Source organism: Equus przewalskii, chromosome 5 (genome assembly GCF_037783145.1).
Source record: "Equus przewalskii isolate Varuska chromosome 5, EquPr2, whole genome shotgun sequence".
Lineage (NCBI taxonomy): Eukaryota > Metazoa > Chordata > Mammalia > Perissodactyla > Equidae > Equus > Equus przewalskii.
In genome coordinates this window covers 23993943-24019367 of record NC_091835.1, presented here as the reverse complement: position 1 = coordinate 24019367, position 25425 = coordinate 23993943, and the positions used below count along the sequence as shown (strand labels likewise).

At 48.9% G+C, this 25425-nt stretch overlaps 1 protein-coding gene and 1 long non-coding RNA gene across 4 annotated transcripts in view; one reads left to right on the top strand and one right to left on the bottom strand.

Annotated features, from left to right (window-relative positions):
• Positions 1 to 25425, top strand: part of LOC139083291 (uncharacterized) — a 39585-nt gene that overhangs the window by 8308 nt on the left and 5852 nt on the right. The window contains exons 2-4 of one of the 2 annotated variants that reach the window (XR_011539895.1): positions 17352 to 17597; positions 20206 to 20320; positions 24308 to 24458. This is a non-coding gene — a long non-coding RNA (uncharacterized lncRNA). Of the gene's footprint in view, positions 1 to 16334; positions 17598 to 20205; positions 20321 to 24307; positions 24459 to 25425 lie in introns of those variants that run through there. The other variant, XR_011539894.1, reaches the window with a different exon arrangement.
• UBE2F (ubiquitin conjugating enzyme E2 F (putative)) overlaps positions 5333 to 25425 on the bottom strand; it is a 56592-nt gene continuing 36499 nt past the window's right edge. For both annotated transcript variants that reach the window (XM_070618683.1, XM_070618684.1), the window contains 5 exons: positions 18674 to 18744; positions 14538 to 14595; positions 11736 to 11768; positions 10290 to 10352; positions 5333 to 6096 (listed from right to left, as the gene is read on the bottom strand). In XM_070618683.1, coding sequence (XP_070474784.1) covers positions 6046 to 6096; positions 10290 to 10352; positions 11736 to 11768; positions 14538 to 14595; positions 18674 to 18744 — 276 coding nt within the window. In that variant the 3' untranslated portion in view covers positions 5333 to 6045. The remainder of the gene's footprint in view (positions 6097 to 10289; positions 10353 to 11735; positions 11769 to 14537; positions 14596 to 18673; positions 18745 to 25425) is intronic.

Below are 25425 nucleotides of genomic sequence, written 5' to 3'. Positions count from 1 at the left end.
TTCCACGGAGGTCCCCCTTCCCCGTGCTGAGGCCGGGCAAGTCTCACTCAGGGGTCACTGCCCTGCACCACCTGTGCACTGTCTGAAAACTGTCATTCTGCATATACTTACAGGTGCTTGCTTTCTCAGATGGGTGAGCTCATTCCATCCTGGAGCTCCATCTTAGCCACAAGCACTAATCCCCTTTGTCCTTTCTGTCATGATCTCACTGATGGTTTCTGTCTCTCTTCTCTTCTGCATTCTGGGAGAATTTATTAAATTTGTCTCCACATCATTGGTCTATTTTTCCAGCATCACTACTGCCCCACAGTGCTGCGGATTTATTACTATGGTTATAGTTTCATCCTGTTGCCATTTCATTTTTGCTTATTGTTTCCTTATGACTTCTTAATTCTGAGTCAAAAGTGCAGTTTACTGCATTTTCCTAAACATGTGGTTTTTCCACTGAAACAGTTTTTCAATCCTACACTTCATTTCCACCATCATGTTCATCCTAAGAGTCTGCTGGATATTATTTCTTCTTTTCCTGCAGTGTTTTTTCACATGCTCATTTACTTAAGCAAAGCAACCTGTTCAGCATCTGTCAGCTGATGGAAGGGTGGACTGCACACCAGTGTGGTGTCAGATGCCCTCCTCAGCTATTGGCTGGGTGGCCAGCGTGCCCAGCTTCTGATGAAGTGACTGTCTTGAGCAGGCTTGCACCTAGTGTAGTTGTGTGCGCAAGCTCCTGCTGCCTCTAGTCAACACTGAATAAGCACTTTGTACTAACCTGTTCAGTTGTTGCGGGATGGCTAGGATAAGGCCCTGTGCTCCAGCTGCCGATGGACTCCTGGGACAGGCAGGCATACATATGTGAGCAAGTGCAGACCACACTCTCGGTGCTTCTGGAAGCCTGGGAAGGTGAGGATCCCCCAGAACTGTCCATCTGCCTGTCAGATAGGCTTCAGTGTGGGATCATGGGAACTGAAGCTTGACAGGAGCCCCGAGAGGGGAGCTGGGTGTTTTGGGAGAGCAGACCTCACCCCAGGGCACGGAAGCACTACTTGGAGGCCGGCGCCGTCAGGACAGTGGCTGGCAGGGTGGACAGGGCCTGGTCACAGTGGGCAGGCCCTACCTGCCAGGCACCAGGGTGCTTACTCTGGAGGCAGTGGGAAGACATGGCACAGCGAAGGGTCGTTTCAGAAAGCCTCTGGCAGCACGGTGGGGAGGACGTGAGGAGGTCAGCCCAACAGTTTGTCTCCGTGTCATCAGAGCGTTTGGCCAGGTCTTCTTCCACCCGCTGCTCTTCCTATGTCAACTGTGGCTTGTGTCACACGCCACCGTTACTGGTCTGGCAAGGCACACAGCAGCCACAGTGGGATCCACGGTCACTGGCTCTACCCGTGTCTCCTGCTCCTTTGAGAGCCACAGCATTCCCCAGGGAGACAGGTTTCCTCTCCTCAGACTCTAACTTGAGGCTGAAACCTCTTAGGAATAGGAAACAAGGCTCTTTATCACACGCTGCAGCCAGCTATGGCTCCTCAACCTCTCCATGGGCAGGGGAAGGAAGGGCACAGGTGAGCAGGGCTGTCAAGGTTGGAGTACATTTTTAAAGAGATGTTTGTTAAGACCAACAACTGGTTTAAGAACAAAATAATGTTTCAACACGGAGCGCCACGCACTGCCTGGGAGTGACGAGTCGTGAGGAAGGTCAATGAGGTCTGACGCCGAGGGGATGAAAACCCAACACCAAAAATACAATATGGACAAGTCAGTCCTGCGAGGCCGGAGAGAAGACCGAGCAGGCCTCACCTGGGCACCAGAGCAGGGCAAGACCTCTCCTGGGTGTGAATGGTGGACCCGAGGCTCAGTGGGGAGACTGCATAAGGTGCGCAGCCATCCACAGCTACTGTCCAACTCTCTCTCCTGGTCACTGGCCCCTGACAAGTACTGATCCGTCTGCTGTGCATGGGGCTGTCTCGAGTCTCTCCTCCAGCACCAGGAACTCATGGGGCATGCATTTTCTTCCAACTGGCCCTGACATAAGCTCAAAAAAAAAAAAAAACAGTGAATTTACTGGAAGACCTCTGGCTCAGTGAATTTAGCAATGAAAATGAACAAACCCTAAAATGGATTTTTAAAAAAGAGATTATAATAATTCAGTTCTTTATACAGCTGAACCTGAATAAACAGACATTCTTCACGTTGCAAAGTCCCCAAACGCCTCTATCACTGGGTTTTTTGAAGAACGTTTTTCAAACCACAGTTCTTTCAATGAATTAATTTTGGTTCACTGGGCAATGAGGATTCCTCTGGATTATGCCCTCAGGGCTGCTGGGTTTGTCTGAGGCAGGGCTATGGGAGGGAGAAAAGAAGGGTGTGATGGTTTTTATTTTCTGAGTTCTTTAGCAAAGGAAAAGTAAAATGTTATTTTACTAAGACTATATGTTAGCATGTCACTAGACACATTTTATTATATCCAGAACAATGAACTTGTAGCAAACCTGACTTTCCAAGATTAAACATTCTTAAGTGGATGAAAATGGAAGCAATCCTGGAATAGACTGCACTAGCTGGGAAAGAAGTGTCCTATTCAAGACTGCAATTGGTGGCTAATGTCTTGCTGGAATTTTTATGTGAAAAAAATTCTGCTTGATTTGATAATCAAATCAGCAAAAAGTCTGATGTTAACAGGAATTTGTGATTTTTTTCACAGCAGTTCTCTAAAGAAGTGGGGGTGGACAACACAGCAACCCTGGGAACCGCGGGGTCTGGCCCCAGAGGACGTGTAACACACCTTGGCCAGCACCACTGTCTGGGAGTCTGCCCTCTGGGGCTTTCGGCCAAGCTCCAGACCCCAGCAGCAGGGCTGTTCAATCTGTTTCCACTGCCCTAAGAAAAAGATACGCTGGCTCTGCCACCAGGTGGCCCACGAGTGGGCTGGGGACTCTGCTGGGACTGGCCTGGCTGTGGCCAAGGCTTGGGGAAGGAAGCTGTTGCCTTCTGCACCCATGACGTCTTTCCAGACAAGTGTGTGAGTCCCTGGAATGTAACTAAGTACAGAGGCAAATATGCATGGACACTTTGAAACGCTGAAACTGGCAAATACTAAGTACACGCTCCTTTTAAAGACTGTACATTCAGAATGTTTTAGCTACTGCGAACAGTCTGAACCAGCCCTCGATTAAGTTTTCACAAGAGCTTATGTATGGCAGTGATTTCTCTAGCAGGAGCACAACCTGGGTTAGTCTGTAGCTGGTGGAAACCGTATAAGCAGCCCTCTAAGGCTTTCAGAGCTTGAAGATGAGGGTGGGCAGAGCAGGGCATCTTGTGAAGCCGGTGCTCTGCAACAATTCAAATAAAGTGGGTGCAAACAACACAGATGAGGAGCGAGGACCAGGGCTGCAGGGAAAAAGGAGGGGACACAGCTGGGATACAGTGCTCAGCGTCTGAGCCGGTCGCTCGCCCCGGACCATTAGGAAGACTGCACAGGGAGGTAACTTTCAGGTATGCGTTTGAGGGAAGGTAACGCGGGCAGGGGAGCCTGTTCCTTCTGAGAGGCCTACCTTGGAACTGTTTCCTTCTAAGTCTACTTGGAAAACATGCAGCTGACATATCAAATTCTCAGCAGTAGAGTCATGGGGACCCAACTGAATGTCAGGGCTGTCCAGGAGCTTCATGTCCCCAGGGCCTGCCTCACTCCTGTTGACTCCAGGGCTGGCCTCTTTGGCCAGAGGCTCCGCATTCCCACCCTCTGGCAGACGCAATCATCAACTATCACCAGACTGGTGGGGCACAAGGATGGCAGCCACAAATGTTACTTTGGCCTGAGAGTGGGGAGGAGACTCCAAAAAACCAAAAGCCTGGAAATCAGAGTCCCACAGCCACCAATGGTGCCTTGGGCCCCACCGGCCAAGTAGCCAGCACAGTACCAGCTGCTCAATGTGATGGGCCAAGCTGGGTGTGCTCCTTAACAAGATGGGGCTGGGGAGGGGGTGACAAAATCCCCCTGAGGGGTTCCCACTGGACAGAAAGGGATGATCCCATTATGTGGAAATGTCATTTTTGAAGAATTACTTGATCCCTGATAAGCAAAGTATTTTTCTATTGTGCAAATACGTTGAGGTCAGAATTAACAACATATTATCCTTTCATCTGGTCCAGAGGGCACAGTCTTTTACCTACATTATGCACGTTTCCTTTTAACTACAGGCGCCAGTATCATTTCTTCCACCTCCATCTGCACCACCAGCTGTGAGATGTGTCATGACTCGAGCCTGGGTTTGGCATAAGGCAGGGAGCTGCATGCCCTGGGTCACAGGGGCAGAAATCAGGCATGTGGGCAGACCAGCTGCTGGTCTCCTGACCCCCTAGCAGAGGATGACTCAGTGCCCGGCTGGCGAATTCCTGTGACACTGGGCAGAGCTCTGAGTAAGTGTGTAAACTGCAGCGGCTCTCCCAGGCCTCAGGGGGCAGGGATTACTGTGCTTCCCTGACAGGCCCTGAGCTGCTGAGATGCCACCATGCCCTTAATCCAGCCCCACCCTTCCTGCTCAGAGCACCAGAGGTGTGGCCCATTAGCCGAGGCCACCCTCAAGTCTGATGGGCATAATTCCTGACTACAAATGGGAAGCATGGCCTACATTACTGCTCTTCTGATCTCTAAGGACAAACTGATCTCATCATCAGAGGTTACATTATCAATTAAGAAAAATAAATCAGACCAGGTAGACGGCAGCTGGGGGGAGTCCAGGTCTAAGAGGCTGTCAGTTAAACTGGAACGTGCTCGGCAGGCAGCAGGGGAGACAGACAAACATGTATCTTGCATTTGATTTCGCTGGTTCAGATGTCTAAATGCTGGAGTAAATCCATGTGCCTCTTCGGTGTTCTTACTCTAAAGCGCACTGACCTGACCAAGTATGGCTATAGGCTGCTGCTGATTCCCGGCCCTCTGAGGCCTAGGAGACTCAGGCCCCATTCTGGGCCCGGAACCACAGCAAACTCAGAGGCCACAGATATGGTCTCAGTGGCAGCAGATGCTGTGTAGGTTGCTTTCAGAGGTATCGCTTCTGTCCCTCAGGCACGAGGGTCTGGCTCTCTGATAAGGAGCTACATAGGCATTGCTACTGGCCATGGGTACATGGCCTCTGCAGAAACCCAAGGCCCCGGGCTGCTCTGGGCTCCAGCCAGTTTCCTCTGGGCAGCATGTGAGAAAGGTCTCCCTGTTTTTTTTTTTTTAAATCATCCAGATCTAGCTTCAAAGGGTTCCAAAACTTCCTTGCCCCATCTGGACCCGAAAGCAAAAGAGCTGATTTTTAAAAGCCAAATTCTCGCTGCATTTGGACACAATGAATAATGTGTCTTTCATATTTTCTTTGTATTTCTCTTCAATAGTTGCTTCACCCAACATCTTTCTGTCTGCTCTATACAATGAAAATACAAACTAAATGAGAATAGAAAAAAATAATTAAAGCATTAAATTGTACAAATTACAAATCTGTTCCAAAATATACTTACATTAAATAAAATACGCATTTCAGTAAGAGATCTACAGTGAATGACTCTATGCATTCTGGGAAGCTTCACGACACCTAGGCAGGGCCACCATTCGTGGAGGAGCTAAGAGAATTTGCATCCAATCACAGTTTGTAGCGGGTTTCTTGCCGCCAATCTGCGAGCTACACTGAGCACGTCATTAGCATCACTTGTGCAGGGAAGTAATCTTGTTTGGGACAAGGGAAGAAGCAAGCTCTAGCCTTAACTCTGAGTTCATTACAACTTCTCATCAATAGCCTATACAGTACAGTTTCAAAAAGTAAACATGTTAAGGTAAGCAGACAACTCTTTAGAACCCCAAACACATTTTCTTGCTGTATTTATGTGGATCTCTCCGTCTACAATGGGCGGTCGTGAAGAGGTTCTTCCTCAGGACAACATGTCACAGGACTTGGACGACCCAGTGGGACTGAGAGGGAGCGTGAGGACTGGGGAGGAGGGCTCCCTCTTGGTTTAAGCTGAGACAGATTTAGAACACACAGTCCACGGCCCTGCGGTCTTCTCCTCCTATCATCTGGCGTAACGCTTAATGTAGTCTTCAACTTTATTCCGGAAGTCCTCCTGTGGAGCGAGGGATCAGGAGAGAAGGGAGAAGAGGGGGAGCGAGTTAGTGAGGGGAAGCGAAAGTTCAGGAGCACGTCAGACCCACCTGAGCTGAGGACCTGCTGGAGCTCTCGAGAGCATGTGTAGGGCTTGCCCTCCACCCTCCAGTCACCAAGGCGGCAGGGTCATCAGAGACCTACGGAGCTGCACGCTGTTTCCCACCACTCTGCGTGCCCACTGTGTGCGAGGCACTGTGCCGGGGTGCTGAGGTGGGGACACAACCACAGAAGCTCTAAGAGTAAGGGATCAAAGACCCTTCATTTTGCAGATGGGGAGAGTGAGGCCCACGAGTGTGGTCAAGGTCACGATGAGTCAAGCCAGGACTCTTGACCACAAATGGGTATGAGCTATGGCTGCTGCTCTCAGAAAGACCCTTGTGTCCACATCTGTCTTCCCAGAATGACTTCTCTGCTGCCTTGCTGCCTATTTAAAATGTGCCCACTCTTCATGGCCCAAGTGCAGCCCACCATCAGGCTGACTACCTGCCCGAGAGGAGGGGTGGGCTCAGAGTAGAGCTCCCTCCTTGCGCATTGAGCAGAGGCCTTCTGGGAGCCTGGACTGACTCTCAGGTCTGGATCTGGGGATCTCCCAGGCCAGGATGGGCAGGAGGGAAAGCCACCTCAGATCTGAGCCAGCAGCCACGTCTGTTCTCTCTCAAAGTTAGAAGCAAAATTCTCTGGCCTTGCAGGACTGGGCAAGGGGACCCCACCCACCTCAGAATGCCCACATTTAGTGGCAGGACACTGTGTGATCTAACAGGCAGCCTCTTGACCCTCTTACTCCTACAACACAGCTGCCAGGTCACTGATGTCCTGTGAGGTCACTCTGCTTCCGTCCCATCAAGTGACAGGCACAAGGCCATGTGACCCCCACTATTCAGGGAGCACAGCACAGCTCTTGGTGGGTGCTGACGTGCACCCTCTTGTGGCAAGCTGCTGCCTGGAGCTGCGTCTATTCCAAGGGACACACTTAGAAGGCAGTGGAGCACTGAGCTGGCCTGCTCTTCTGCCACACTTAATTAGCACAGTGACCCTTTCAAGGTCAGGGTGGGTCCCTAGTTTTCAAGTTCTGGAAATGGTTCAGTGACTTGCTCATGGTCTCAGGTGAGACAGTGGAGAGCTACAATCGCACACTAGGTGGTCCTGACTGCCAGTGCCTGCACTTGTTGACAGGACTGCGTTCAGAGGCTCCCACACAGCCTGCAGCAAAGACAGGCTGCACAGATGCCCTGACTTGCCTCTAGCAAAAACTCTCCCAAGGCCATTTCCACGGTATCCTGAAGCCCACAACACCATCAGTCCTAAGGAGCCACAGCCAAGGCTCACAGGATGTGAAGACCCCGCAGACACCCCCACCCCCATCCTGCCCTCAGACCAAAGGTGCCTCTGCTTCTTAGTCTAACTCCCTTTGCTCTCATCACCTCACCCAGGACAAGGCCCAGAGTCCATGGCCTCCAGAAGGCCCTTCATGCTCGGACCTCTGCTGCCTCCCACCTTTCACTCTGCCTAGGGGCCCGCAGAGCAGGACCAGAGTGAAAACCCTGAACTCTGAAGCCAGAATGCCTGGGTTCAAATCTTTGGCTCCACCCCTTCCTGGTGAGCCTCTCACCTTCTTGGTGTCTCTGCTTCCTCAGCAACAAATCAGGGATAACAAGAGTCCCTGCCTCGTGGAGTTGTTAGGGGAAGAAATGCCCTCAGGGAAGTGCCTGGGACAGTGCCTGGCACCTGCGAGGGCCCTCAGGGTTGCTGCTACTATCATGTCCCTGCTGTCCTGCTGCCTGCTCTAGTGAGGCTGGCCTCTGTACTCTTCTTTGAATACCCCAGCACACTCCCGCCTCAGGACCTTTGCATTGGCTGCCATTACTCTCTGGAATACGCTTCCCCACTTGGTTCACATCCTAAAGGCCCTGAGTACCCGACATAAAATAGTAACACCCATCGCCCCTCACCCCACGCACGCCCTGACCCCCAGACCCCCTCTCATGTGATGTTTGCTCATCAGTGCTCCGCCTCCTCCCAGTCGCATGTCCACTCCACAGGGACAGGGACCATCTGTCCACTCATCTATCCTGAGCAGTGGGCACCTCACACGGCACTTGAGTGGCCACCGGCCAAACTTGGGATGAATAACGAATACACAAAGCAGCAGAGAGCGCAGTAACTGCTCAGGACTCATCCTAGAATTCACGTGGGGCTGTCGCTGTACGGAGGACTTCAGGCCCATCTTACTGGGGCTATAAGTTTATAAACTGCAAGTCTTCCCCTTATTTCATACAGAGTAGGAAGCAACCTTCCAAGAAAAAGACGACTTGTAACCTCTTTCTCCAGCTGGCTCTGGAGGCGTGTTCCCCATTGTCATTGCTTTCCTTCCCCGACAAGCTTAGTCCACAAGGGCGGCCAACAGTCACAGAGCTGAGTGGGGGTGTCCTTGTCCGTGACTGTGACAGGTGGAGTTACGACATGAACAGAGCCCCCTGAAAAGGTGGGGGCCCCGGGGCATGCCTGCAGGGCTTGTCAGCGCAGTGGACAAACCAAGGTCCTGCGCAACCCAGCGCAGCACCCGCGGCCAGGGAGCCCAGAGGTGGTGCGGAGGGCTGGCTGCTGCAGGCAGTGAGCCCTGAGAATAGGCCGAGGGGCCGCCCAGGGCCGTCTCACGCCACGGGCACTTCTCCCCACGGCCTCTACTGTCTCCTGACCTCCCCAGCAGGGCGCTGGGCTCACAGCCAGCCGCCTCTGCCTGACCAAAAGCACCTACTGACCCTCCAGTCCCGCTCACGACTTCCTGTGCCCTGCGGGGCATGTGACACAGGACACGGGCTGGCTGCCGTGGCTCTCAGGTCTCCGGCAGTGGCACTCCTGCCCACTCCTTGGGGTCCTGCTGAGGCAGCACCCCTGTTCCTCTGTCACACACATTTAAAACACCCTGCACACCTGGGGCACAGCAGGTCTTACAGAAACAGACGCACTTACTCCAAACGTTCAGTACAGTATTTAGAATGAACCTGATGGCTTTTAGAACTTGATATGTTCAGAGCAATGTCAGCCAATCCAACAGTGTTGGTGGCTGACTGCTGGGGTTGGTGAGGATTCGCAGGGAATCTGGTTCAGAAAATGAAACACGAGGTTTTCTGACTAAACCAAGTCAGCACGGTAGTGGCGCCTGCTTGGGCCTAACTAGCTACCTAGCTTGGCCCCAGGCGAGGCTGAACAACCTCTATCAGCCTTGTCCAGGCACACAGGCCGTCTCCCAGCCTCCTGCTCCAGATCCGATGCCTTTCTATGCACGTTGTACAGATGTGTGTACAGGGAACATTTATTGTATTACTGTTTGTAGTCAGATAAAAACCCCGTGCGGAAACCCTGAGTGCCCACCAATAAGAGAATGGTTGAAAAAGGTAGGGTAGGGGCTAGCCCCGTGGCCGAGTGGTTAAGTTCGCGCGCTCCGCTGCAGGCGGCCCAGTGTTTCGTTAGTTCGAATCCTGGGCGCGGACATGGCACTGCTCGTCGGACCACGCTGAGGCAGCGTCCCACATGCCACAACTAGAAGAACCCACAACGAAGAATACACAACTATGTACCGGGGGGCTTTGGGGAGAAAAAGGAAAAAAATAAAATCTTTAAAAAAAAAAAAAGGTAGGGTAGAGCCACTTTATGGACTATTAAACAGCTCCTAAAATGACTGAGTGATAGTTTATGCATTAATTTAAAGGAAAAAAGTTAAAAATAAAGGAGAATTGTTAGGAGGTCATAAATATCATCCTATTATTTGGGGACAAAAGCAAACAGGCATGCCTGCCTACAAGCCCATCGAAAGGTGATGTAGCCAGCTGGGGGCCAGGAGGGCGCTGGAGGGTGTGACAACTATTCATTCTCCCTTCTGTCTTCCTGGATTGTTAATAAGGTGCAGTAACAGTTGCCTGAATTCATAGTGAATTCTACTAGGAAATCACATCCAATAAAACCCCTCCTGACTGACCTTGGGTCAAACACTTTCCTGAGACCACTCGCATGTGTTATAACATACTGTTTATAAATTGCTTTACACCCCAGTCCTGGGCCCCACATTCTCAGTTTCATACTTATCTTATCAAAAGACAATAATTATCTTTTTACCAAACACATCCACCTGGAACATTCCTGTTACTAGCTTACCTTGTCCCGTAAATGATGTTCTGCAGCTTCAATATTCAGTGGATCATCAAAATTCAAAAGGTCCTTAAAAAGAGAGAAACTCAAAGTAAACAAAAGAAATAATCTGTTTTCTGTTGTTACAAGTCTTCATTTACGGAACCAGACAACAGAAATCTAATCAGTGAATGCTAAAATGACCTAGAGAGTTGAGAAATTCCATTAAGAACTAAAGTTCTTTTGATATAAGAGTACTGAACATGTGAGTAGCTTTTTCAAAATGGTGATTAATGGTTGACTGAAAGAAGTCAGCTTACATATAATTGTCCAAAGTTTGGTGAAAATGGAAGAAATAGCAATCACATTAATTTCTAATGCTATTTTTGATAACTGGAGAGTGAAAAACCACTCATTATGAATATTTCCAAATAGAAATCCCATTCTTTTTTCCTTAAAAATTCATTTCCCTCCTTTATTTTGTGATGAATGACTTTCTAATAAGTCTATGGTGTCTATTCTGACTGTAGCTGGATTTTCTCTTTCTCTTCTAACTCACAGTCATAAACATCAAACTCAGAGCCCAGAAGGTATGACGTCTGGAACCCGATTGAACGCAGGGCCGTGCCACCAGGCCAGTGTCCTTGGGCCTCAGGTGGGAGCACCACACCCCTCCTACCTGTGCATCTGCTGGGGCCGGGAAGCTGCCCCTCCAACAGCCCGCCGTCCTATGGGCTGCCCAGGATAGGCTCCTTTTCATGGAGGGACCTTAGGTTTTTACCAAAAGCAGCATAGCTTTTTTGTCAGAGATAGATCCCTGACGCTTATTTCCTTTAAAGTTCTTTTATGGTCAAAAAGTAAAAACTTGCAGGAACAAATATTATGTAAAAAATCCAAATGCCAGCTTCAGCTGGGCACTTTTTACTTCTCCCCACGCCTCTCCTGCCCTCCAACCCTGCCTGCAATGTGCTGTTTTCTGAGGACAGCAACCTTCGGCAGCTCGTCACTGAGAAGAGAACAACTCTAAGGCTCGGGGTTTGTGAAAAGCCTCAGGCCAGATCACCACAGACTCCTTCACCCAAAGCAGCTCACCTGGGAGCGAAGAGGCTGCCTGCTGGGCTGCTGGTGGGAGCGGGCACGGCACGGGGCTGGGCCAGACGCTCCCAGAGGAACGGCTGCCCCACGTGAAGGACTACAGCAGTGGCACCGGCCCCACGCTCCCAGGATGCGGGTGACCACCCCAGCAGGGCAGGAGTGGGGATGCTCTGCTCCTCCCCGACCACCTCCCCATGCGCACTCAAAGCCCTCTCCGTTCCCACCTCACTGTTCTTCTGACTCTCACAAGTGCCAGAGAAAAGAGGGGGTCAGTGTGCACATGGTGCTGTTTTTAATCTCCCTGTTATCCTTTATGTGCTGTTTAAAACCAGCAGTCGGGAAGCAAGAAAAACTTGGGATTTTGGTCAATATACTTACAGTAAACAAAGAGTTTAATCCCCACACAACATCCTGAAATGAGAAAGAAAGAAGAAAATAAGTTTCAGGCTCCTGTGCCCTTAAGTCTTTTAGATTCAGGACCTCGAAACACATATTGTGCCATATCAAAATTCATCTGTAGCACACACTGTTTTTCCCAAGACAGAAAATTAAAACAACTCTTCAATATAACCACAAACCCTGGGAAGTTCAGAGACGAGCAGTCACAGGTGGTGAACACAAAATCCCAGGAAACATAAACTGCCCTCGCGGGAAGCCCAGGGCCCCACGAGCGCAACCCCATGCGTGACTGAGCCCCCGGGCGGCGCGGCACAGGAGGGCCTCACCCTACACCAGCCGTCACCTGTCACTACTGAATACCGTTCAGACTTGCGCAAAGTCCTCTGTGAAACACAAGCTGTCGTTTTTGCCTCTATGGCCCCTTGGGGATCATAGATAAGCTAATTACTCACTGTCCCACTCAGTCTTCTTAATAATTTTGTTCTAGTTTCTCCAAAAATCAAGGGAGACTAACATTTTCTAACATTCAAAGATCAGAAACTTTCATTATGATACAACTGAGACCAGCACTGTTCTCTGTGGACTTGTGATCTGTGACTCCATCACACATCCTTCTCAGCCTTCCTCTTCGTCACCTCAAGAGCCTTGTCGTTTTTAGGCCTGAACTCATTCTCATACAATACTCTCTGCTAGTTGGCAATTTTAGTGGCCCCTCTCTGCTTTCTCCCATCCATCCATCTGTCCCTCTCCAGTCACATGCACCCCTTCATCCATCCATCCATCCATCCGTGTCCTTTTGGCGTGAGCTGGGCCTGAGGCCAGAGCTGGGAGTGAACTCAAGCTCTTGGTCTACTGCAGGGGTCAGAAAGACGGGCGTGCCAGCAGAACTCCACAGAAGTGTTCCCACAGAGGACCCACCCAGAGAGGAAGCTTCACGGGGGGCGGGGGGGGGGGCCTGCCAGGTGGAGGCATGGCAGGAAGGACACCCTCCAGGTAGACAGACTGCCTGTACAGAAGCTAAGTTCCAAGGGGCAGGACATGTCCAGGGCGTGGCGAGAGGAGGACAGGCCAGGCTGCCCACAGAGGCAGGGACCACACCTCGTGAGGAGCCACGGTCATGACTGCATCAAGTCTGCAGTGCCCCCTGATTCTGGGACAGGGCCCCAAACTCCTTCCCTGTCTTCCTCCCCCGAAGTGCCTAGTTGGTGACACCCAACACCCAACAGTCCTTTCTGGCCACAAAGAGCGATGAACACACCACAACACAGTTTGCAGCTGTCTCCACGAGGTGTGGACATGTGCAGAACTAGACCTGGCCCCGGCCTGGTGCAGTCACCTGCACGTCTCTCTGGGTCTCAGGGTCCTCTAAGAGTAGGGGTGCTGCAATGTGCCTCCTGTCTACCCCAAGAGCTGGGGAACAGGAATGAGGAGAGACGCTAAGAGATGAACCCTAAGTCAATGGGTAACGGATGAGGTTAGTTTTCTGTAGAAGTCATTTTAAAAGGCAGGGCCTAGGGAGTTAATCTGTGAAAGATTATCGGGAGAGAGAGCCTGGCACACATGTCCAGTCTTGCTCAGGCTCACCCCTGTGACCTGAGGGACAGCATCCAATGCAGCCTCTCCATTACCAGCCATTGCTTCTTGCTCACTAGGCACTGACTTAGACTTACAAGTGGTTTTAATTAGGACAACCTTTATAATCTACACATGACTGAGCCAAAGCTGATGTGTGTGAAAAAATTTTACTCTTGAGAGAGAGGGAGAGAGGAAGAGAGAGAAAGATAGCCCGAGCAATGTGCAGGCAGTTCTCTGAGCTTCACAAACAACTGAAGGGCTTGCTCTGGTAAGACTGTCAGCCTGAGAGGAGGAGGACACGGTCACCAGAGAAGATGGGCCTCGGCCAGATGACCACGCGTTTGTGCTGAGACCCGGGCTGAAGTGCAGGCTGGGAACACAGTGGCCCTGAACCCAGTACCGGGTGAGCACTCTCCTGGGCAGTATTGATCTGCCACAGGATAGGGCAAAGGCTACAATCGCGTGGAACTGTTTCATTACTCAGTCAAAAAATGAAGGCAAAGTCAGTAGCTGTTTACTACTAAATGAACACTAGCCAACAGTTCTGACTACTTCTGATAAAAAGACCAGGCCACATGAAGAAACCACAGGTGTCCCATGGACACCTCTGCAGAAAAGCCTTGAGGTGAAGCCACGGCTGGCAGCCTCATGTGGGCACTTGTGACGTACACCCCTGAAACCAACTCAGGCCCATGTTGTAGAAGCAACTGGGGCATTTATTGAGTCCCTGTGGCTCCCCTTCCACATATCCCCACTCCTAGTAGAGGGGCTCTCCCCTCAGGACATACCTGGCTGCTGTCCTGCCACCCCTTCTTGTCCTGTATAACTCAGAACGGACAGAGAAAAGTCACATCTACCCTTTCTTTTCCTCCCTCTCTACCCATTCCTGGAAACTCTCCTCTCTTTTAAGGGTGAGATGACTATAAAAGACTGGGGGGAAGTAGAAACTGTAAATTACCTGAAGCCCAAGTGGTAAAGGGCAGACGGGGGAGTAGATGACCCGCCCCTACCCCAAGGCCTCGAAGAGGACTAAGGGCAGAGGAGCTGACCAGGGAAATGGCCTAGCAGCCCCAGGTGGGCAGCGGGGAGAGGAGGGAACAGGGTGTGCCCAGCCAGCTGTGTGGACGGGACGGTGAGGACATCACTGTTCTTACAGGAGGCTGGTTATTCCAGGGGAGGGCTGTGGTCAAAGGCATTGCTCTCTACCTTTAATGTCCTCGTGGGAGCCCAGCCGGTGCCGTCAATCGAATGTTCTCTCAGTAAACTAAAACAGACACAGAAAGGCACAGCGGTCAGTGAAGAGCAGCCTCCGGTCACAAGAGCGCAGGTGCGCCACCCACGCACGCACGCCCGCCGCACTGCCAGGTCCTCTCAGCAGGCGTCTGCTGTTCGGGAGATCCACTGCTCACGCGACCCCGCTTTCCTCCGTGGCTTCGCAGCTTCCTACCTTGCTGCAGAAGGCCTTCTCAACCTCCAGGGTTGTACGCACACTCAAGTCAGATCTCTGGGGTTATTTTTTTTAATTGTACACACAGGTCTTTAATCCTGGATGCACAGGAAGTTTTAAGCAGGGAAAAGCATGCTTCAAACAGAGCACACAAAGAGCATCTCTTGATTTAATATTGAGAAAATGATGGTGACAACAATGACAACAGGAACAAGTGCCACTTAGAGCTTCCTACATGTGTGTCAGCATGATCCTAAACTCATTAATGCCTCGACAATGTGAGAGGGAGGTGCCCCCATCTCTCTGTCTTACAGAGGAGGAACCAAGGCACAGAGCAGCAACATGCCCAAGGGCACATGCTGGTCAACAGTGGGTCCTCCAAACCCTGGCAGCTCACCAATGTGAGCTTCTGGCACATGACATTGTAATAGCTATTTTATTTAAAAAAGCTCAACAGAGAAAACTTAAGGATAAAGGCAGATAAATACAAAGTTCTGGATGGTGCTCACCTGTGGGTGGGAGGACCATGTTCAGGAAAGGTGCCCAGGGGCCTCAGAGGTCCTGTGAGGTCCTATTTCTTAACTGGACCTGAGAGTTACTTTCATCACTGTTTTATCAGCTGTAAGTGCACATTACATACTTGCACATAAGTGATTATCCCATACTTTGAAAGACTATAGTTTGTTGCCAAGTTTCCTTTTGGTGAAAAAATTAGTTTGGCATTGTTGAATTATATCATGCTGTTGCTCTGATCTGTATATAACAGTTCTTAAGCTAACATGTCAATATCAGGCTTTCCAGGTCATAAGTGTTACTGTGAAGAAATTTTTTGAATCAGAGCATGTTTAAATTCACATAAATCAATTAAGATCAGGAGAAAATATAAATATGCAGAATTCAAGTCAATGTATCATCTTAATTGTCTATGAAGATTAGTTAGAACAAACAAAACCAACCTAAAGTGACCACTACAGCTTAAAAAGGAAACAAGAAAAAAAGAAACTCAAATCATGTACCCTACTCCCATCTAACCGGGTGGACATCTTTCCCCCATATCACTGATGGAGACAAAACCTCTACAATTTTTGACTAATTTTTTGGGAACAATGTGCCAAATCCTAGTGGTTTATATGATCCAATGAGGGATTTCTTTACTACCACAGGGGAAAGGATTACTTCTGATCTAGCTTATCTTTTTCTTTTATAGACCTCATTGCAATCTTTAGCTATACACTTGTTTGTCTACTTATTGAATGCCTGTCTCCCCACCAGCTGCAGGCCCCATAAAGCAGAGAATACAAACTGCTCCCCACTGGGTCTGGGCTCAACCAGCATTAGCTGATGGAAGGCTGGCAGGCTGGCAGGCAGGCCACTGGCTGACCAGTCAGTATCCTCTGAGCATCCTTGTCAACAGCATGGCCAGGGCAGGAGGGATTCGTACCTGGAAGCCAGGTGTGCCCACGAAGGGCAACAGCAAGTAACAGGGGAGCAAGTGCCACTGGGCAGGCTGTGCCCATGTCTGGAGCCACACCTCTGGGCAGGGTGACACCACGGAGGGGAGCACAGTCACCACAGAGACTCTAGCCCAGCCTCAGCAGACGGCAGTCCCATGGGACCTCAGGTGACAGAGCTGTGCAGCCATCAGAGAGGGTACTAGGCAAGGGGACAGAGGATGCCCCAGGGACTACACTCCAGGAGAAAAAGTCTGAAGTGTAACCACCGGGCTCCTGGCCTTGGTACTTCTGACCCTGAGCCAAGAGCAGGGTGAAGGCCCCAGGTGGCAGTGGGACTAATCTCACCAGAGGTAAGTGTCTCTGTGTACCAGACAAGGCCCCACAGTGCACCAGGCGCCAGTCAGCGCTGCTGAGTGAGGAATCCAGGTAGAGGCTGCCTAGTGGTCCCTGCAGACCAGGAGCAGCTGGCCAGGCTCATCCTTCTGTGTATTCAGGAGACGCCATGAGTCAGCCGTGCATTAGCCACTGCTGGACACTGTCTAGTTTTCACAAACGAGGTGGTCTTTCTCCCTAAGTCTGGAACACCACTTCCCTCAAGTAAATCCCTAGAAGGGCAGCTGATAAGTCCAGGGGTAAATATAAGTTAAATGTAGACCTCACAGCTGAAGGACCAGTGACAGGTGCACAGGTGCAGGCACCTCCAGGGATGGGAGAGCCAGCTCTCACAACCACACTCGCATGTCGCCGACTGTTTGCTCTTCTATCTGCCAGTCTGAGAAGTGTGAGCACCGTCTTGTTGCTTCCATGTGCCTTTTTCTGGTTCCCACTGAGAGTGAGCATCCCTCAGACGCTTAGCGCCCACTTGTATTTCTCCTTCTATGAATCACCTGCTTGTAGTTGATGTTCATTTTTCCAGTGGATGTGTTTGTCTTTTTCATATTGACTGGTAAGAAGTGTTTACATACAAAGGATGTAATCCAGATGATCTTTTCTCTTCCAATTTTGTGTTTTGATATTTTTAATTTTAGTGTGGCTAAATCATCAAAGATTTTCCTTTAAGGTTTCTGGCTTTCATAGCAGGCTACCATGTGCTAAATTCCTGTCATACTTTGCTAATAGTCTGATTTCTCAGAAGATAGCAAAAGTGACTATAGAAATTCTCACCCTGGACCTAATTTTGATGGAGGAAGAGGACGTGACAGGGAACTGGTGTGTGGTGAACGCCCGGTGAGCAAGCACAGGTGAAAACCTGAGGGAAGAAAGTTGGACCAGACACCATTTATAAGCTGCAACTGAAGATCGCAGAGTTTTAAAGCTTCAGTACTTGAAGACAGATACTTAAAAGGGAAGATGCCTTTAAAAAAGGTATACACTCATAAAATGTATTTTTAACTATCAATAAAAAATGAGGTTGATATGAAAAAGGGGGCACCATATTAAAAAAATAAAATGGGTACTAATTGCACTTTGAAGAAAGGAAAAGGGATGCTGACATCCCAGCAGCTAGGAGCACTCCCAGCTGGTCCATCTCCCTTCAAGGGTGACTGGGGCACACTAAGAGGAGAGGGGGAGTGACAGAACACAGAGCGGCTGAGCGGGAGAACTCACTTAGATCGTAGTAAGAAAGTGAAACATCGTGCCAAGGAAATACTTAATGTCTACTCTCCAGATCGTGGCTCAGTATGAGGCATATAATGGGTAATAACTCCCGCAAGTCGCACAGTGCCCAGTGGGGGCAGGCTTCAGGTCCAGGTGGTCTGGCACCTGCAATTAACGTCACTGCCTTCCTAGAGAAAGTGACAGATGCAGAAAATCAAAGCCCAAATGCTAAGTTTACTTAGAAAACAAACAAACAAAAACCATCTCCAACTCCCTACATTAGTAACCAGCAATCTTAAGTGGGAAATTGCTGATTCCTGATCATCTGCCCTTGGAAGGGTGGGGACACACAACCGACATGATGCTCTGGGAAAGCTATCCTGCTCCAAAAGTGCTGTTATGCACATCAAGATGATTTGACAAGGAGGGCATCTTAAATACAAGTGCCTAGTTCTTCCTAAGCCTGTCATCTACAGTTTCTTTTCTGGATTTCATTAATCCTATTTTTCCCTCTTAGGGAATGCAGCCTCTCACTCAAATAGGAGGGGAGAAGGGTCAGGGTCCCAGAGGGAGCATCCTGGGCAGGCGGCAGGCTGCAGAGACTAGCAGGAGCCTTGGCCACCAGAGGGCGCAGGAGGATGTGGGACTAGGGGCTGGGGCGGGAGGGCTGGAGACCACTCCAGATACTGGAGTGTAGCCTAAAGCACCAGGATGGTTTCCTAAACCTCCCCAATCTTGGCCCAGCCTCAAAATCTCCTCCCAGTGCAGACAGCATGTTAGCAAGCCGCACGCTCACACACAGTGCTCACAAATGGAGAAGGCAGGAAGGAAGAGAAACTTACCTTAGACATATTTCGCCTGTCTCTGTGATGTTGGGGTGCCAGATCCTGGTCAAGCATTTCACTTTGGGAGGCTGCAACACAAACAGGAAGTGATCATAGGCTCTCCCAGTCACGACTGCAGTCAAACACTTACCACATAGCCCACCTAGTCCCTTATTTCACTGCTTGCTCAGCATCCAGTCTGACTCACCAGCAGCGTTCAACCTTGGACACTAGCTCACGTGACCACGCAGGAGTGTGTTTTCACACCTCATCCACAAGCGCTAGCCTCACCGTAGAACCTGTCCGTGTGCCTAACAGAACCGGGCAGCAAGCCCCAGAGCCTCCACCACCTCTGACCCTCCCTGAGCCGGGGCTGTGGAGGAGGAGCCCTCAGTGCAATCCAGGGAGGAGTTCCGCGCCTCGAGGCCCCAATTCCAACCGGGAGCCCACAGGCTCCTCGGTACTAAGTTGCTGAACTGTGGCTCAAAGTCACCGCTCCTCGAAGTAGTGGCCAGTTCCCTTTGTGAATGTTTCTGAAGATGCTATTGTCATTTACACTGTCCTAGATGCAAGTCTTACTCCACTTTATACTTAAAGGAGGGAGAAAGAATGAAAATGAGTATGTGGGAATAGGGTGATACATATATATGCAACTCCACCCAGAAATAATCTCTATTACCACCTGATGTACATTTTTTGAGCCTCTTTTCTAGGTCACACACAGATATGCGTGCACAGACATTCGTTTTTCTTAATAGAAATGGGGAAATAGCCTATATATTTGTTCACATTTATTCTGTCACCATTTCAGACACCTTTAGGCTTTCTCACATCCCATGGTACAAATACTAGCATTGAATGAGTCAGTTCCCTATTACTGTACATTCAGGCTGCTCCCCACTTCCACTATAAACTGTGCTAAATCGATGGTCCTGTCTTCGCTCACTTCCGTGTGAGGTATTTGCCTGGGCTGAAGCCCAGGAAGAGGAACTGCTGGTCAGAGGCCCGGCTACGCATAGCATACAGTGCCAAGTGCCCTGTAGCCAGGGAGGGCCCCTCCCCAGTCCTAGTTCCATGGTGAGGGCTCCTTGCTTTGAGGAGCATAAGTGTCACCTCACAGAATCTCACCAGACATGTCATCTCATAGACATTAATGTGTCAACCCTTTGTCACAGGGGGGAAACATTTTCCCAGTTTATCATTTGGTATTAATTTGCATTTATGATGTTATGTGAGGTGAGAAGGCTTTGTCAAATGTTTGTAATCGAATTTTTGTCTTTGATACCAACCTAGAAAATACTTCACCACCCAAATACTCTCCTGTACTTTTTCTAGTAATCAAATAGTTTCATCTTTTTATTTGTATAAAACAAACACACTTTTTCAGCACCCTCCTAAATTTTCTAACTGATTTCAAAACACCACGACATCAAAATATTCCCCAAACTGATCAATCCAACCATGCAAATGGAGGTGCCTGAGGACTACAGAATTAAGGTTCAGAGTGAGTTTAAATCAATTTAACACGCTCTCATTTGCTTTTCTGCAAGTAAACGAGGTGCATTAGGCAGAACGAACGCCAGCCAGTACGTCCTGCACTTCCAGCGAGGCCTCTGAGCTGGAGAGAGAAGGCCAGCACTGTCGGGGCTGGAGGGATCGCTCCAGGTAAGTGTATGAGGTTAACAGAGCAGGTACGCTGAATCACTGACTCAGCATCGGAAGGACCCTGAAGGCTCCGTCTCCCTCCCTTCTATGGAGTCTCCGGCACATGGTCACTCGCTAGTGTTCACTACACCTCCAAGTGTCTGACTGGAGTTGCCCCTTCTCCTCCTTGTCCCTCCACACCTGCCACATTAGATGTTGACACAGATGCCTCCCTTCCCGATGGCCCTCTTAACTACAGTCCTCAAAAATGAGAGCAAACCGCTGCATCAGAACTGTGGGCCCGGATTCTGACACACACTTTCCAAACTGAAGTGTTCTTGTAGGCCCCCACCCCATCCTAAAGGAAGACAAACAAGAAATACCCAGCTCCACCTCCTACCTCAGTGACTGGCATTGCCACCTACTCCATCACACAGCTAAGAGTTTACGATATGACAAACACTGCATTGCAAATCACTGGGGAAAGAGGGAGTCTTCAGAGGACAACTGCCTAAGCATTTGGAAAAATATACTTGGATCCCTACTTAGAGCTTTATTCCAGATGAACAAAACATAAATGACACAGAACTATAAGAGTACTAGCAGAAAATGTAGATGAGCTGTCTTGGCGTCTGAAGGCTGTTTTAAGCATTTCATCACATGAAAAATTTGTGAAGGAAAAGTAGATTTGACTATAGTGGTGAAACAAAAAAACTTTTATAGAACAACAACAACAATAAAAGACAAATGAAAAACAAGAAAATATTTACAGTATAGCTAAGAAAACTAAGAAAAAAGTCCCATATAACAACTTTTTTTTTTGCTGAGGAAGATTGGCCCTGAGCTAACATCTGTCGCCAATCTTCTTCTTTTTCGTTTTTCCCTGTGATCCACCACCACTGCATGGCCACTAACAGACGAGTGGTGTGGTTCCACCCAGGCCACTGAAGTGGAGCGCGTGGAACTTTAACCACTAGACCATTGGGGCTGGCCTTCATAACTCTTATAATAAGAAAAACAATGGAAAAAATGGCAAATAAGCACATAGTAACAGCTCATAAAAACATAAATAGCTAATAGGTCAGAAAAAATACTTAGCATTCTACTTATTCAAGAAATGAAAATTCAAATGACAATTAGATACCATTTACTTCCTCTCAAAATGGTACCAAAGAAAAAATACCCCATCACGCTGAGGGTTTAAGAAAAACGGAAAGGGAATTTTCAAACCCAGATGGTGAGGATACCAATGGGCATGACCTCTCTGGAGGGTAATTTAATAGTTATGAAGAGCTTTCAAATTAGCATCAGTTACTCAATACCCATTCTTCCACTTCTAAGAATTTACCCAAAGGACAGAGGCAGCACACACAAGCTGTTGTCTAGGACATGCATCCCAGCCCTGTTTATTCCAGGGGTCAGCAAACTGTAGCCATGGCCCAAATGCAGGCCAGGCCTGTTTTTGCCTGGTCTGCGATCTAAGTACATGGTCTACATTTTTAAAAGGTTTTTTAAAAAAAGAATATGTGACAGAGACCATATATGGTCCACAAAGTCTAAAATATTTACTATTTGGCCCTTCACAGAAAGTCTGGTTCACACTATCAAAAATTGGCCAACTAGTGGACTGATGATAAAGGACTGGCTTAAAGCGATGATACATCACACATGAAGAGCTCTTATTAATGATGATGTAATCAGACATTACCATGAGAACTTATTATGTTATGTTAAAAACCCCAAAGTTACCAAGATACATGGAGCGTGATCCCATTGTTATGTACAATTATATACTGTCTGTGACATACATCAAAAAGTTAATGGTGATCATCTCCAGGTGGACAGATAATGGGTGATTAACATTCCATTTTTGCATGGCTATTTTTCCTCAAGTGCCTACAAAGTATAATAAACGACATAAAAAGAAGAGGACTAAGTGGGATTTCAGGCATCACCTGTGGTATCTCTGGCTCTCTTCCTTCTGGAAACATGGCAAGACAGCCCTTCGTTACTCGCTTTGGGCCGATCATGGCCACACTACTTGATTTGGTTACGTTACCAATAACGTGTGAGGGGACGTGACATGCGTCACTTACAGGAGGAAACTGGAGCCAAAGAGTTCAAAGCTGACTTCCTTTCTCCTGCTTCCATACACGGTTTCCTCCAACCAACTCATGACCGACATGCCATGGAAGCAGCGTGAGACCCGAGGACTGTGTGACACCATAGCTAGGCTGCTGTCTGCACCAGGCCCTACTCCTCCTCTGGGCGTCTCCATCACCCCAGGGGGTCCCCATGGCCACATCACAACCCTGGCTCATCACTGTTTCTGTGTCTGTCTCCTGGGACACAGCTGCCCAACTCCATGTCTCTAGCCTACAGCACCTGACAGAGCCCGGCACATTTTAGGAGCCCATTAAATGTCACTAAATCATTTCAGCCAATTTCTAAGACCAAGAGAGATTACAAGGAAGGCCTATGGCTGTGAGGTAAATTTCAGGGACAAAAGGACAAAGAACCAAAGGACAATTTGAATTTTAGCTATTGGGGTATAGGGAGGTATGTTGGAGGAGGGATAGCTAATAGGTGTTTTCTTTCTTTTAAAAGTTTATTCTGAGCCAGCTCCATGGCCGAGTGGTTCAGTTCATGTGCTCCGCTTCGGCGGCCCAGGGTTTCACCACTGTGGATCCTGGGTGTGCACCTAGCACTGCTCAGCAAGCCATGCTGTGCTGGTGTCCCACACAGCAGAGCCAGAAGGACCTATGACTAGAATATTCAACTGTGTACTGGGGGGCTTTGGGGAGAAGAAGAAGAAAAAAGAAGATTGGCAACAGATGTTAGCTCAGGGCCAATCTTAATAAAATGAAAGTTTATTCCAAAGTAATGATCTACTTTACTGATTAAAAGATTTTCAGATTCACAATCTTAATAACAGACCTTAACTGCAGGAACTGTGTTGGGGTTAGAAAAAAAGTTCCTATAAAGTACAGAAGTGATATAAATCAAGATACGGCATAAAAGCAAAAGAACCCTGAGAAAGCTCCACAAAGCCGTTTCAGGCTAACCTGCTGAACCTGGCTGTCTCCTCATCCAAAGCAAACACGGATGCCCCTCACCATCTCCACCCTAAATGCCCAGAACTTGTGTGTTTTCATTTGCTGGTTTAATTTCCCTGCCATAGTTTGTAGGTGGCAGACGGCACGCCAACCATCGGGCAAGTGTGTACTGCACGCCTGGTGGGGCAGGCCCTTGCCAAGCACTGGAAACACCATGTAATTAAGACACTCCCAGACTCCTCCTTCAGGAAGTGACAGCCTAGTGGCAAGAGATGCTAAACAGAATTACGTAAGTACAGTCGTGTATCGCTTAACAACAGGGATATGTTCTGAGAAATGCGTCATTAGGTGACTTCATTGTTGTGCGAACATCAGACTGCACTTACGCACACCTAGACGGTGTAGCCTACTACACACCCAGGCTACACGGTACTAATCTTATGAGACCACCATCATGTATGGAGTCCATCCTTGACTGAAATGTCGTTATGCGGCACATGCCTGTAAAGACTAGCTAAGAAACAGGTAAACACAACCACCTCTGCATCGATTAAGCCTGACGTCTCGTGGTTTCCTGGGGATGGCGTCACCCTCTACCACTTGCCCTGAGCTTGGGACACTCACTGGCCTGACAGCAAGGCAGCTGTGCTACCTTAGCCTGGATGAGAGGTCGGGAGAGCAGAGAGTGGAAGGGGCCCTAACAGCAGCAGAGTAGGGTCTGGGTCCACTCCAGGGGGCTGGCCTCTTGGTGCTTCTCAGCTGGACAACGTGTGTTTCACTCCTGATGAAATCGGACTAGCCCATCATTTAGAAATTTTCCAAAGGAGCCAGAAACTAAAACATAAAAATGTAAAATCATAATAAGTCACCATGAATACAGGAAACGTGTCTTTGAGGCTCAGTGGTTTCTATCCTCTGTTTATTCCATTTCCCACCTCTCTGTTTCTTGAAGAAGCCACACAGGGATGGAACAGTATGACCAACATTTTCTCACTATGAAGTGGCCACCAGGTACAGCGGGAAGGGCACACGTTAGGAAGCTGGGCAGCTCTGGACAAGAATCAGCTTCAGCAACTGAGCCGTAGACTGACAAAGCTAACCAGGTAAGTTCTCCCTTCCAGAGCCTGACTTCCTAATGTGTAAAGAAATGAATACTAACGTCACCCACGGAACTACTGGACAATGACACAGGTAAAGTGAGTGGAAGCGCCTGGCGCACAGGAGCTCTCAACGAAAATCTGCCCCTTCCTTGATTATTTTCTCATGCTTTGCTCTCTTCCCATATTGGGAACAAGACTCTCCATTACTAAATGATGCCTGAGGTACCTGGAATGATGGTTCTCAGACTCATGGCTCGTCTGAAAAGTTTCCCAGCTTATGCTACGCTCCCCGCTAAGCCATCCTCCTGCCCAAAAACTCACTGCTTTTCCAAAAAAGACTGTGTCACAAACTCATCACCCTCTAATTTTAACACTCTTTTGATGAGTAATGCATACAGATGGCATACGTCCAGACAAATTACAAAATCTGGCATTTTAAGTACTTTATGCTGGTTGTTTCCAGAAACCATCAAAATAGTCCCCGAATTCTAAGTATCTGTACTTAAACCACACCTCTCAAGCTGCCTCTCACCTGTGAGAGTACAGTGCTCTGCAGAGCCAGGTTGCTCAGTGTGTGATCTGGGAAATACGGAAAGTCTCAGCAGGTGGCTGGACAGATGGACAAAGACCTGAAATGCATATTTTCCCGACTTTGCTTAAAAATTGAATTTCTTTTTCTTGGATTGCCAACTCTTCCCCATCCTCACAAATTACATTTCAAAAAGAACTTTGAATGTAGTAGCCCAGTAAAGATCAATTTCCACAGATAAAGGTTTGGCTTCAAACAGAAAGCTTTATAGCCACTGAGTGCTACCCTGGTGCTGGGGGCAGACAATCCCACTTGTCAGTCAGTAGGAGCAGTTACTGCAGGCCAAGGATGGGGCAGGCAGTGCCCCCAGTACCCATAGCCTCAGGTGAACAAGACACTTCATTTTGCATCAGATTTGTCTTTGCTATTTGATAGGCCTGG